Genomic DNA, 15439 nt, shown 5'->3' with positions numbered 1-15439 from the left:
TAAAACGTCATCGGTTTTTGTGTACAACTAAAAATGTACGCGGGCATCAGAGTTAATTTTCGTTTGATGATGCGACGACGACGAAAATGATGATAATAACAATGCGACGACGATGACTAGGATGATGACGATGATGATAATAGTGACGTTGGGTGACTTTTATGACTGACCGGACCGGACTGATTCCGGACCAACCAGAAAACCGAAATTTCCGTACCAGTCCGGAAATCGTTCAGATGCATTCGGAACTCCTCGGCCATTTTTATCGAAAACATGTTACTTACTATAGAAGCCTATAAAAGTGCCAATAAAAATGCCCACGAAATTGCCCAGCTTCCTAGTCATATAGTCCCCAAGTCAAATAGCCCCCAAGTCAAATACCCCCCATCTTGGTCACATAGCCCCCACTCACATTTTAAAATTGGTCAAATAGCCCCCCAAAAACGCCCCCACTTTTTTATATTTTTTTTATATGTATGAATGAATACTTATTTTATTCCAAAACATTTTTAAACTTTTTTTTTTCAAATGAAGTGCAATTAACGTTATTTGTATATTAATAAATCGGACAATTTTACCAAGTAAGAATATCAAACGTTTTAAAATATTACTTATAAATAATATATTAGTACATCAAATCTACATTTTAAGTTTTTTGTGTTTTTCTTTATTTTAATATTGATTACGCAAAAAAAATTAAGTTACAACAAGAAATTATATAATTTAACTTTTTTTTAATTTTGAAATAATTTACATTTTATTCACATCTATGAATCAAAGTTTCCTCTTCAGACAAACAGAATGTGAGTTTAGCTAAAATCCTATGTATACTTCTTGTTTGAAACCATTGAATATACTGGGTGAGTACCTAAATAGGAACACGTTCGGCACTATTTTTGAAATATTTTTAGTTAGACTTGCACCACAACTACACAATTTTCCATCAGCATACTAGGATTCAAGACCAATTGGTTGATATAAATGGCATTTTTTTCAAGATACTACCAATCTGCATGAGAAGTACTTTATTAACCGCACAATCAAGGACTGCCAGTTTCGTCTTTGGAGTACCTAAATATGGGACAGTTTTAATTTGTTTTTATGTATTCTTTTAAAATTATTGCACCATGTTCTTTTTAAAGCTGCACTCTCACAGATTTACCATTTTTACATTATTTTTTTTTGTCTTGGAAAAAGATTTTTTTGCGTAAATATCTGCAAACCAATGATAAAAGATTAATGACAAAAGATCAGACCGCAGATTTGCATATTTCCGTTCGAAAGTCAATGTTTTATGGCTTAAACCGTTAATAACGGTTTAAGAAAAATGCATAAAACATTAATTTTTGAACTTAAATATAAAAAATCTGCGATCTAATTTTTTGTCAGCAGTCTTATATAACTGGATATTTGAAGTCAGTTATAAAACTAAGTGTGAACCCACTTAATCTTTCTTTATTGCACAATGTGATAATTTAGATGCCCTATCTTCTCTAATTAATAAATCTTTAATATGTGCAAATTATTTTTTTATATTTTAACATTTTAATTATCATATTAATTATGCTAGTGTTTGATAAGCAATTAGGTAAATGCAATATATCTTAAAAATATTACAACTTACCTTCAAATATAAATACAAATATCTTAAAAATATTATAACTTACCTTTAAATATACATTCATTATGATTCAAATATCTTAAAAATATTACAACTTACATTCAAATATCTTAAAAATATTACAACTTACCTTCAAATATAATTTCAAATAAAAAAAGGAGTGGGGGCTATTTGACCAAAATGGGGGCGTTTTGACCAAATTGGGGGCGTTTTGACCATTTTTTTCCAAGTGGGGGCTATTTGACCAAAATGGGGGCTATTTGACATGGGGGCTATTTGACCAGGTTGCATTGCCCACAAAGAAGCCTTTAAACAGCCACAGGAACAATAATTTAAACACACTCAGAGGAAACCTGATCAAGGTAACCTTCATCGACGTGTACAGTCAAAAGGCAACAAGGCAATCGTTATTTGGATCAAATACTGCTGTGAATATCTGCTTCAGATCAATATTTATATGTTTACTCTCGATTTGTGTTAGAGAAAAAAGTCAACTTTTATGTTCAGGCACACAATGTTTCAAAACGGGCGTAGCATACCTGCTGCATTCCTCATTCACGACAGAAAAATAGTCACGAGCTTTTCTTCGAAATTCTGATAAAATCATGCATTTTGTTAAATCACAATGTTTCTGACTTCTTTCAATGTAGACGAGGATTTCGACAGGGTGGAAAATTATCACTCTTTTTATTTTCACTATTTTTTAAATGACCTTGAGCATTATGTGTTGTCCCACAATGCATCTAGTATTAACATAAATGATTTTGATATCGATGTATACTTGAAACTAGTTGTATTGTTGTATGCTGACAACGCTGTGTTATTTGCAAACAGTGAACACGAATTATAATCACTAATGCATGGATACATTCATCGACTATTGTACTACTTGGAAGCTAGATATGAACGTCTATAAAGCAAAAGTTTTAGTTTTTGAAGACATGCCTAGAAGAGCAAGATATATATCTGTAAGGAATTTTTAATTTGAAGTTGTCGATAGTTTTAAATATCTTGGCATGGTTTTCACTAAAAATAGACGTTTGCTTATTGCTAAAATAACATGTCATTAAACAAGCTAGAAAGCTCTATTTAGTCTGTATTTCAAAATTTGTATCTGCCAATTGACTGTCAGCTTAAACTTTTGGATAATACTGGTATCCCTCTTTTATTGCATGCATGTGAAATATGGGGGTATAGCGATTTAAGTTTAGTCGAAAAAATCCATACGGATTTCATGAAACTTGTTTTGAATGCGAAGAAAAGTACACCACATGTAATGCTATACGATGACCTTGGTCGTTTTCCGTTGAATATTATGAATGCAAAATGAGTCGTATGGGTTTAGTACAAGTTAACACACAACCAGTATAACCTGTCATCTTTATTGTATAAGATATTTTTAATGACTCGATAACAAATAGGAATACATATCCTTGGCTAGAAAATATTAAGATTGTTTTTGATGACTGTGGCTTGAGATATATTTGGCAAAATCAGTATTACGAAGATTTCAAGGCATCATTGTTAAATCAAGTAGAAACCTCCTTAAGAAACCAGTATATACAAACTTGGAATAGCAAAGAGAATGAATCCCCAAAATGTTATAATTATCGAATATATAAAGCAGAGCACAAACTATAAGAATTGTATTGTACATTACCTGACTTATGCATACAGCCACTTATAAACTATGTAATAACCACGTACCTGTTGAAAGGGGAAGATGGCTTAAATTGGACTAAGGCCTAAAAAAAAATTGTTCGGTTAGGGTTAGGTAGGCTTTTTTAAAAAAAAATAATATTTTTTTTATTAGGCTTTATATAAGAATATCATTTTCATCATTGGAGAATGGAGTTAAAGCAATCTTCTGTATAAGCATTTAAGGTTTAAACTTCATATTGAAAAGCAATTAAAAAAAAACGATTTTTTTTAAAAAAAAAATTTGTTTTTTTGTTTTTCATATTTTTTTCAAACTGACTATACAAACGGTAGGGTCGGCGCCTATTCCGTAGGTAGGGTCGGGTAACCCGAACCAAATGTATTTTTTTTAGGCCTAAATAGAAATGATCTTAAATGTATTTTTTGTAACCTTAACGAAATTGGAGACGAATTCCATTACCTCCTTAGATGTCCATACTTAATAATAAATTACAAATTACAAATAACGAACGAAAAACATTATAACCTTATGTTAATAGAAATACTGTAAATATTCTCGGATTTAAATCTATTGTGAACGAGAATAATGAAACAAAGCTAGTTAATGCTAGCAAATTTGTCATGACAATATGTAAAACACTGCAAACCCCACCTTACTTGGAATAAATCTCACGTCAATAATATGTTTATATCCAAACCCTTAAGGGCTCACTGATTCCAATTTGTACTTTGTTAGATTTTGTTAGCTCCATTTAGATACCTTACAGCCTGGTTGAATACCAAATGTGTTCTATATTACAAATGTAATTTGTATTGAATGTATTTACCTCTTTCCACATAATGTTTGTGCTAAGTGTATACTAAAATTGTAAAAAAACGGCATTATCAGACAAGTGGTGCCAGTTTATGATAAACCGTTGCAGGAGGCTTTTGCATAAAGCCATTTTGAAACCGCACAGTTTTTAATAATAGAGGCAGGTTTTCTGTCCCATGGTATTACAAACAATATGTCTGGAGGTCTAAATACTGTCATTAAAAATGGCAAGCTGGCACGGTATGCCAATGGATTCGAAAGTCTAGTGTTTTACCAACAATAGAATTATAACGAAATAATACGTAGGTGGTTGAATGACGGCGATTTAAAACTGAAGGAAAATCACCAAGATAAATTTACCGATGCAAGTACTGTCGAAAGGCCGAATTCTTTCTGTTGCCCGTATGACATCATATATTTCATCAAATCGATAAAATCAAAAGCAGCGGAGGAAGAAGAAAAATTGACTGTCAGAGTGAAAAAATAAAGAAAACGCTACAGTTATGCTTGACAAAATGTCCGAGAAGCGTGGCAGCAACGCCTAGTGTAATTCACTTCACAAAGAGCCATGGCTCTTGACGTAGTTAAAAGCAGAAGAATCGTACATGTTCCAGAAATGGGATATTGGATAGTCGAAGGTTCTGGGTTGAAAAATATTCAGTTGCCTTGTTTCCAAAACAAAAATGCCAGCTGTGTTTCCATTTAGCAATGCTACCACATACTAGCGGAAAAATTAGCAAAGGGTTGAAGACAGGTCAGAACAGCGTATTCTAGACCTAACTGAGTTAAAGCTTAATAGTAAAAAACGCCAAAATCAAATTGCAGTAAAGAAAAACCCACGTCCCATTGATAAATATGACGAAAAGGAATGCATAATTAACGCGGCTCCAGACAGTGAGCAGAACCGGGCCGAAAATGAAAAAGAAAATTTACTACAAATTGATTGTGTTGATGATGACCATGTTGACCATGATTTTTGTTACAGTCCGCAAAAAGGAATCTAGTGACATTTCAGTGCTTAAACAGACTGGGCATGTAACATCAACACCGACAAGTAAGCCAGTGTTGGTAAAGTCAATTCTAAAATAATTTTATACCGCCAACTCTCCAGATATGTCTGCTCGCGAAAGTTGTCCAGAAACATCATTTCCGCACGAAGAATCAACAATCCTTGATGGTAATGAAAATGAAACAGTGAACCAATCTTGACGCAGAAATGCCAAAAAACAAAACAAGGATTTCTGATAAGTTTGATATCACGTACAACAACAAAGTCACTGATCGTCTCATAAATGTTGCCCCCCCCCCCCCAAAAAAAAAAGGAAATTAAAACCAATATCACAAAGCAAAAACAAATTCACTTTAATTCCGAGAAGGCAACTATCCGATCGCATCTTTATGAGTGTTTCTGCAATAAAACGATGACGGTAATGTTTCCCAAATTTAAGAAAAAAATGAACCTAAAAATAAAGGCAGCAATTGCCAAACTGTTCTCATATTTCGGTGGATTTAAGTATTCGCATAATATCATTATGTACATGATACAGATCGAGGAGCGAGGGCTGTACACAAACCAAATGTGCAGTTGCTTATTGTTTGACTTGCACATTGTTTTAGCTATTTTGATGTACCGTTCTCTGTATGGGTTTCTTTTTAGCGAGTATCGTTCACACGGTGTCTATCCAAACATGATTAAGAATTATATAAGTAACGCATGTATTATATGTACTGTGCAGTACGTATTCAAAATGATATGAAATAAGCTGTTAATTGTTGTTGTTGTTATTATTATTATTATTATTATTATTATTATTATTATTATTATTACCTTTTATAACCTGACATAATAAAATATATTGATTAATAAATTAAATACCTATAAAACAGGGAAATGTGTATTTGTAATTTGGTACGGAAATGGTCCGGTCCGGCCAGTCTTTTATACCCAACCCAAATTCGGAAAACTTCCGAACGAGTTCCGGACCGGTACGGAGATTTCTGCCGGTCCCCGGTCCGGCCAGACTTTTATACCCAACCGTACACACGATCTCATGACGTTTTTCACTGTCCTCTTCAAAGTTAAAGTTTACCTTTGGTAAGAATTGCATCAACTGTGTTGTTTCCACATTGTAAACATATGAATATCTGATTCACAAGGTGATTTATATATTCAATTTGTATTTAAATTGCGGTTAAAAACAGCAACCAACTGGCAGATCTCATTTGACCACAATTACTTGGTATTTGAACTGCAGTTGTGGCCAGTCGAGCTATCTTGGGCGATTCGGTCCCTTGAGTGATCTCTTGGTCTGAGAAATATAAAAAAAAAATGTGTAAGTTTAAACTTATTTAATTTTACAATGATTGTAAAAAAAATGCTGTTGCAACTAATATATTAAATCACTCTTGTTTGCACGGAGTTGCCTAGGTGAGAAGCGAGTGCACTAACCACTACTGGTTGAGAAGCAGTTTCCGACAGTTTTTATACGTTTTTATTGAATTATTTATACATGTTAAAATTCCTACTAAAATTGTTCACAATTTAGATAACTCCTGCTCAAGCTGCTATTGTCGATATATTTTTCACATGTGTGACGTCTCATATAGTGTATCTAATAGGGGCGCAAAGAGGGTACTTATACTGTTCTGATTAGCTTGTAGTGAAGGCAGTTTCCGACAAATTGAATGCCGGGCAGATTTAAGGTGCCTATTGTGTGTTTTTATTATCTGTTTATTCAATATACTAAATATAAGAATGAAATGAGATAAATATTATTTAATTTTTCAGCATTAACGAAAAATTTAAACCTTAAAATTTACGACAGTCAATTCATACTCGATATCAGGCAGACACTGAATTTCAATGATATTTTGATTCATTTCTGATAGAAACTTGTGTTTGTATACATTTAAGTCAATGTGGGTGCGAAACAAGCATGACACCAGTGTTCACAAATATGTACACAATGATCATCATTTGTATAAGTCAATTTAGGAAAACCTTGTAGCTATTCATAGATATGCAAATTAGGTTCACACGCATGTGCAATACGCTGCACGTGCCGATCTCCCACGTGCAAGTTTGTGTACAAAATGAAAAACAAACATTAAACATTAAATAATAATTAAAGTTACTTGTCTCGGTAAGAATTTCAACTTTTGATTGCCTAGTTACCGTATAGTTGAATTGCTGTACCTTCTTTATGAAGATCTAAAGAAAGTACGCGAAAAAACGATTTGTCGGAAACTGCTTCTCAACCAGTACGCTAATATTTCATACAATCTTTAATATTCACAGACGTAAGACAATAACATTACCCTGAACCTTGCAAATTCAATACTTTATTATGTTTTTTTTTTTCCAGTTTCTGTTCTCATAGCTTGAAGATTGACTCTACAGCTTCAAGATTGACTCTACCATTTTTCATGAAAATGATGCTTGCTAAAGTTGGGTATAGGCCATGATGACACCTGCTACCTGTACGCCACTAATGTTCCAAGTCATGGCTGCCAAGCCAATAAGGCTCTGCTCAAGGTGTGGTCACAGTCTTTCAAACTCAGTGATATACTCATTTATTACAAGAACTGCAATAAAATATTCGGAAAGGAGAAATATATGGACGCCTGGAAATGAGAAGTGGGATAGACTTTTGAATAAAAGGTCCAAAGTTACTATATCACATACAGTTTTAAATGTACCTAGTCAAAGAACTGTGTGTATGAAAGTAATTGATCAGGAAGATGAAGAAATAAAGCCAGCATTAGATGCAGTAACAGCAGATAAACAAACCCCTCATCATGTGAAGATTGTGCCGGGGAAAGGGCCTCCTCCTGAACCGCCAGTGGATTGCTGTATGAGCGGTTGTGCCAACTGTGTGTGGATACAGTATGCTGAGGAATTGAAGGACTATTTCTCAGATGATCAGGGACACACTATTGCCAGAGAGGCAATAGAAGAGATTGAAAATCCTGGTCTCAAAATGTTCCTAAAGCTTGAGTTGGGAATGCTGTGATATTTGTAAATAAATAAACATTTAGTGATAATATTTATATTAATAATATTACCTCAATTGTTTAATATGTTCTTAATTAATGAATGTAAAGTACTGTCAACGAGGATATTCAAAATAATTTAAACATATACATAGATGTTAATTTGCGTTCGGCCCGAAAAGGAATATCTTGAGTTTAGGGCAGTCCAGTCAAAACAGCAAAGCAAGTCAGGAATGCTTATCATTTCCTATTTTTTTATTTAATGATTAATACTTCAGATTTTTAATTGTAATAAACATGTATGGTCAGCTAAAACGGAAAATCAGTTGTTTTATTTTTGGTCGAAAAAAAAAAAATGTGGTATTGTGTGATTTTGCGAGGTTGCCCTAAATACAGGTTGTTGTTTTGGCCGTAATGTAATCTACTCAAAGATAACTTTAATAATATTATTGTAATAGAGCTTTGCAAGTCTTAATACCATATATGAATTTTTGTTGTTTTGAATCTTAAACATTTTCATACAGATATATGTTACGCTAAGATCTATTTCATACACAATTATGTTCCCTCTCATAATAGATCGAAATGAATCAGAATTGTATTCAGTTGATCAGATAAGTGAACAAGCAATCACAATGTGTAGGATCAAATTTGAGATGCTTTCCAAATGAGTTTGAAAAAAAGCTACACTTACATTACTTTGACACACATTTCTCTGCAAAAATTAAAAAAAAGCTACAGGTTTAATTTTGCTGATGCTGTCACATTTGGTTATCTCTTAACAGTGGTCTGCCGGTGTGAACAGTTCCTAACGAAGCCGACATATTTTTCCACATGTAACTAATTTGGAAATTGCTGAAATATGATTGATTATGGAGCATTATCAAATAATAATTTTCTGTAAAGCTGAACTGATGATTTTTTCTGTGAAATATTGATAATAAGATTGGTATTGTTCATTTTGATATACGAATATGAAGCTTGATACACTAGATATAGATGATAATCACAATATCCCTATGAACAAAACCTTTGTGATATATACATATACATGCTTGTGGTTCAAAACATAACGTACTTGTAACACAATAATTAAATCAACCACAACAAGTTTTTGTGAAGCAACTAACAAAATACCATTGACAATTTTGTACCTGTTTTGCTTTTATTCTGGTTAATTTTTTCTTGTTATTATGGTTTATACCCCCAGATATAGGAGTAACTTCCAATCCCTATTTTTTTAATGTGGCATGTAGCACCAAAAGCATTGCACTTACACACATGAAACTTCATAGGTTTGTTTGTCAGAATGGGCTGTTGTCCGGCTGCCCTTCTTTTAACACTTCACTGTGCTTTACATAGTAATGGCCCTTGACTGAGTAAAAAATGTGTTGCATTTAGAACCAATATTATTGTACCTACACACATGCAAATTCACAGGATTGTTGATTATGCTGGGCTGTTGAACACTTGATGTATTTTTTACATTTCACTCATCTTTTCCAAAACCCAACAAAACCTTTCCAGGGCATCATCTGGGAGTATTCACAACAACAGTTTTAGCTCTAGTTTATTTCAAATTACACTTCTTACTACAGGGATAGTAATGAATTGAATAAAAGTCTATGTTTTGTACCTGAAATGTGATATATTATGTACTGTTTTTGTTACTTATTAAAAAAACATTAAACCCAAAGATTTGTTATTTCGTTTACAGTCTACCCAAGATACCATGAAATGCAAACAAATATTCCAGAGTAGGATGAAAAAAGAAATACCAGCACTTCTATTGCAATTGTTTTTGCCTTAAGATTCAACAAAATATGCTTCTTAACCATGTTTACACTTTTCCGATTAGAATTCCATTAACTGTGGTGCCTTTGTCGTCTGGATGTCATTTTTGCCATAGCCACCACATACATGTAGGTAGATAGGTGAGTAACTTGGGTCCTAATGGTATTCTTGGAAAAACTTCATAATCAAAACTATAGCCATGACAGAACATGCCGTATTTTTGCGTATGAAGATGTAATAACTGTAAAGTAATGAAAGCCACACTCACTGTATAAATTGGGATGGTTTTATGTAACAGTTACCCGTAATACTTAATATTCCCTCTGAAAACCATAGAAAGAGAAATACAAGAAACTTGGCAACATCCATAACTTACGGTGAAAGGAGCAGTAATCGAAATGGAGCATTTTAACGAAAACTGAGAGTTAACTCCCTTTGTCAACATATTTAAAATAATACTTATTAAAGTCCGCATTGCGCACTGTACATAAGGTTTCCTTCTGAAATGTTCACATGCATGTGTGTAGTCTTCTTGTAAATAAAACAAAAGAAGGGGGGGGGGGGGGGTGTTCCATTTGGTACATTCAGGGCTTTTTGAACGGAGCACTTCGGAGGGTGGTACGCGCCATTAGTCGTTATATATGTGATGGAATTCGTTCCCCCTGGTAAAATTATTGTAGAATTTGGGTAGAAAAAAATGGAGTGTTCGTTAGACAAGGAGGGCGGGGGTTACATTTTGTCACTGAATCGAGCCGTACACATAAATTACTTAGAAAACACACTCAGACCCAGTCTTATACAACGCAATTTTCACGCAAACATCCACATATTCGTTGTTCTGCCACATTATTTTGATGGCTTTACTTAAATAGTTTTAGTACCGTGTATAATATAATAATGGATATAAATAGCACCTCACGTGCATTAAACTAATATTGGTGGTGCACTCGACCGTCTGTCGACAAATTGTTATTGACGGCAATTTATGCCTTCCATAAAAAAACAGGAATATACAGCCTTCGGTTTGGCATGCTTTCTCATTTTAACGAAATCTAATTTTAAAAGAATGACTAAAACTTTTAAAGTTTTAACAATTGAATTCCCCCTGTTACATATTTCCGCCTTATACTTAAGGACTAGTTCGACGGAAAACTACGGTATACAGTACATATAAAAGCAAAATGCGGCAATTACATTTAATGGGATCGCTAATTACCTCTCTTTTCATCCTGCATGAAATTTATTAAACTAATTATACCAGAAAACACAACCTAATCCCAAATGCATTTATAACTAATCCTGCATCAAATAGTGACGCACGTGCATTTCTCTCGTATTTCCCAGCCGAGCTGACATTAACTTAACGGCAAACGGCAAGGTATTGATGGATTGAAATAGAAAACTCCCATTATCATACATGAGCGTTGAAGTGAAATTACGGTCTAAGTGTTGAAAGTGATACCTTTATGGTATGTGGTAGTCACTTTATTGGAGATGTATTTTAAGATGTAGGGCGGAACCGACTCACTCATCAAAGTCAGTGAAGTAAATACAGGAAGTAAACAAGAGCATTGAAGAAAGTTTTAAAAAAAATCCTCAAGCTTGTGTATAGTGATATTGGAATACGCTCTTACATGATCTTTTCTTGTGTGTGAAACCTTCATGGATTTATATCATTTACCTAAAATTGCTTTGAATGTTTCAAAAGACCATTATAACGGATAATAATGGCTTTTGGAGTTTACATAATCATATCTACTTGGCCAAACATAGGCACAGACTTCATGTACCAAGTTTGTTTTCAAATACAGTGTCATGTATAATTTAAAACATTTTGTTCCGGAATTAACTCAATGTGTGTGTATGAAGCTGGAATATTAGATAAGAAATTTCAAAATCAATTTTGACTTGCATAGCTCGATCGATATTGTGGTGAATTGCTAAAACAATGCCAAACCGGTTTACCACCACGTGAGAAACATTATACCGGTAACGTTAATCGAGTTGTACCGTTGTTGTCGTCTGTAATAAAATACACGTGCATGAAGTTGCTGTGATGCTGACCGCGGGTGTGGGAACTGACCACTGACCGTGGAGATTGACCACTGACCAATGCTGCTGTGGCCGCTTGTGTTTCTGGTTACTGCCCTCGACCCTGCAACATCACAGGTGATCTTTCTCAATGCTTATAAGTTATTTCCATGAAATGAATCAATACTATAAATATATACTCCTGAAATGTATATTTCAGTCTGGTCAAATTCAAAGGGTGGGTAGTGCATGGTTTTTGAAATGACATGACTGTTGATTCAAGTTAACCATTGGTTTTGTTTATTCACGTACATGTTTGTGCACCAGTCAATTGTAACCACGCCCCCCCCCCCCTAACGTCCGGGGGTATACCGGGGAAAAATGGGACAAGTTTTAAACTTCCAGGTGGGGGGCCTTGGTTACAATTGACTGGTGCATTAAAAGAAAAAAGAGCTGGACTTGTTCCTTTTAAATATTAGTGTTGCTATACACTTTGGGTTCCTCCGACGTTGAATAATGTTTTAAATAACCTATAAATATGCCTTTTTTAGTCAAACCCAAGATATCTTGCATGTGATATAAAGATGAATTAACAACAATTTAACATTGCATCAGTTTAAGATGCTTATAAATACAAATAAGAGGGCATTACCACTAAGAACATTAATAAAAATATAATGTGTTTTGTTAACACTTAAAAACTGGATTAAAACGCACTCAGTTTATGATGTCATAAAATTATGAGTTATAAAAATTGAACTATCAACATCTTCAGTGAGTGGACCCCGCCCAGTGGCGATACTGTAAGTTAAGAGGTCTGCACTTTACACAGGAAGTTATGAATTGATATTGAAGTTTACAGGCGCCTGGTCTTTGTCTTACGTTATAAATTAAAAATGTTGATGAGAGCTTGACTGTAGTATGTTGAATGGCTATTTGAAATGTTAATATCTTTAAATTAGTCTGTGTAGCCCACTTTAAGTTTTTGTTTACATTATTTCAATCATTGTTTTTGACTGAAAATTTAAGGGATTTAGAAATTCTACTGCTTTTAAACCCAATCTACTGAATTGGAGACCCAAATCTACTTCTCTGACATTGCCAAAGGTTCAAAGTCATGTCTGCTTTCATAATAAACAATTTGCTTGATCCTTAAAACAAGTAACTGAATCAATTAAAAACACTTTGCAGTGCTAATTATAACCTTATGCTCATCAAGGATATCCGCTGTGTTAGAGATTGTATTGATTTTCAAGCAATTTGGCCAATCAGAACAGCCTTCTGCATTTTGGTCAATACAGTTGTTCCTGAAATGGTCAAAAACTTATTATAGTAATGGTACGCCCTTATAACAATTTTAGTTGTACTGCTATGAACAGTTGTTTGATTTTGTAACGTTATTTGCACATTTAAAGTATATTTATTCCCTTTATGACCATTATCAGTAGCTCTTCACTTTTCGTTGTATTTTCCAACATTGTTGTGTTTATGCACGGACCTATAACCATGGACTGGCAACTGCCCCATATCGGTGAAACAATAAGAAATAATAAATTACCCACAATCCTTAGCATGCGCTCGGCAAATATCGGAAAATTCCTCCGAATCTCAAATCGGTAATTAACGGTGATCTTCGGTTATTTCCGCCAACTCTGCTAATAATGCCTTGTTCGTTATAGATTTAATTATAATTAATAACTGTGATTTTAATCAGATAAATTTGGACTATTATCAACTCAAATGAAAGTACCGCGCATTTGAGTCAATTTTAATGAATGTCTCCTACATGTATATATTCGGCCGATGTCGGACGTCTCAAAAATGTCCACACGGTAAGATCTCGGAATGAAATCCCGCTGCACGCGTGAGTTTGAGATTATCGCATCAACACAGATGAGAGTTGCCAATCCATGGTTTATAGGTCCGTGGTTTATGCAACAATCAAGGGTATGTCAGGCATCACAGAACATCATGGTAATGGAAAGCTAAAAGCTGACTTCTACTGTCAAACTAGAATATGACCCCATTTGGACACCTATTTCAGAACCATAGATAACATACTAGAGATACATGCTTTTCAATTTCACTAATTTTGGAAGTTTCAAACTAAAATAGAGCTAATTTTTTAGTTTACTGTCTTAAAAAAAATCAGATATCTCAAAAGATTAGGATGATACATGTATCTTGTCCAAGATACAACTGGTACAGCTCAATTATTTCATTTTGTCAAGTTCTGTATTACCTTGATATACCATAAATATATCTGAATGGTTAAACACTTTTCCTGCAAGACATTTTCATTTGGTGTCATCTTCGTGGAGGTGCTTGCCTAGTGACACAAACCTTCTTGATGTAAACATGCCAGTCTGTCCGTAAAAATTAGGCGGATGCACATCTTGCTGAAATAAATGAGACGGCATCTGCAATAATTTTCAGTTCAACAGATAACCTTTATTTCTTTTGCAATGAATGTTTCATTTAAAATGTTCTTTAAGTCGAGTTATTATCATGCAGTAGAAAAAGTTTATCTTTTTGAACTGTTGTTAAGTGCATTTCTGCTTAGCTATTAGGTTTCTAGAAGTTATTGTGCCTCAGTGATTGGGAACAATCTATATGATAGTTTGAAATGATATATCTCTCTTCTTGATTGTAGAATTCTGGAGAGTTACAAGTTGGTCTTTAGTTGCCCAATGCCTCATTCTGCATTTTGAGATTTTTAAGTGATTTGTTTCTTTTTCAAACAATTAAAATTATAATTTGATCATCTGGTACTAAATTAAAGAAATGGGAAATTGTGCAATGTTTTTTTTTTATTAAAAGGTTTATTTTGTATTTTGTTCTCCCACTTAGCTATATCTAACCTCGCCCTATAATACATCATCATTAAACAGTAGGCTTGGCAACATGAGAATAGGATGATTTTTCTCTTATCACTTGTGGATTGTTCCAGCCACTAATTGTGATCTATTGACAGGATTTTTCTAGCAGATGATCCTGAGCTGGTAAAATAGCCTGCTCCATTTCTGTTATTGTAATCAAATAATTTCTGGAGTAGTTGAAAAAGCTCAAAATGTTATATGCAAAAATGCTTTATATATAATACCTATATCAGCTATTCTCATACCTCCTATTGACTTTAAATTTTAACATTAATTTTGCACTGTCTTCAGATTGTTATTTTTACTGGTTATTTTTCCTTCTCAACCATACTAAACCATTATATTTATTAGCCAAGCGCAAAATTAATATAAACTTTAAAAGCACAAGCTGTGAGCTTGGTGGGATACAGAATGGTAAATATAATATTACATAAATTGCTGCGCTCCAGTTGCATATTTAGTCATCTATTTTTCGTTAAATAATTACTTATGTGTGTTTTCAGTTGGTGAGAGAGTATGAGTTTGATCTGAAGTACCACGAGGCCGACACGCCCTGGCTCACTTGTCCTCCAGGTATAAAAGGAGACTGAGAAATCGGGTGTATTTTGTCTATAGTAGAAAACATCATAATGTAAAAGTCTTTTAGCA

The 15439-nt window shown here is 33.9% G+C and overlaps 1 protein-coding gene across 5 annotated transcripts in view; it reads left to right on the top strand.

The window, feature by feature from the left end:
- Positions 1-11192: 11192 nt before the first annotated feature.
- Positions 11193-15439, top strand: part of LOC128210977 (serine-rich adhesin for platelets-like) — an 85646-nt gene continuing 81399 nt past the window's right edge. For all 5 annotated transcript variants that reach the window (XM_052915359.1, XM_052915370.1, XM_052915363.1 and 2 more), the window contains exons 1-2: positions 11193-12050; positions 15295-15364. In XM_052915359.1, the coding sequence (XP_052771319.1) occupies positions 11994-12050; positions 15295-15364 (127 nt within the window). In that variant the 5' untranslated portion in view covers positions 11193-11993. The remainder of the gene's footprint in view (positions 12051-15294; positions 15365-15439) is intronic.

This window comes from Mya arenaria, chromosome 2, assembly GCF_026914265.1.
Source record: "Mya arenaria isolate MELC-2E11 chromosome 2, ASM2691426v1".
Taxonomy (NCBI): domain Eukaryota; kingdom Metazoa; phylum Mollusca; class Bivalvia; order Myida; family Myidae; genus Mya; species Mya arenaria.
The sequence above is the reverse complement of the archived record's forward strand: the minus strand, read 5'-3'. Positions and strand labels throughout refer to the sequence as shown.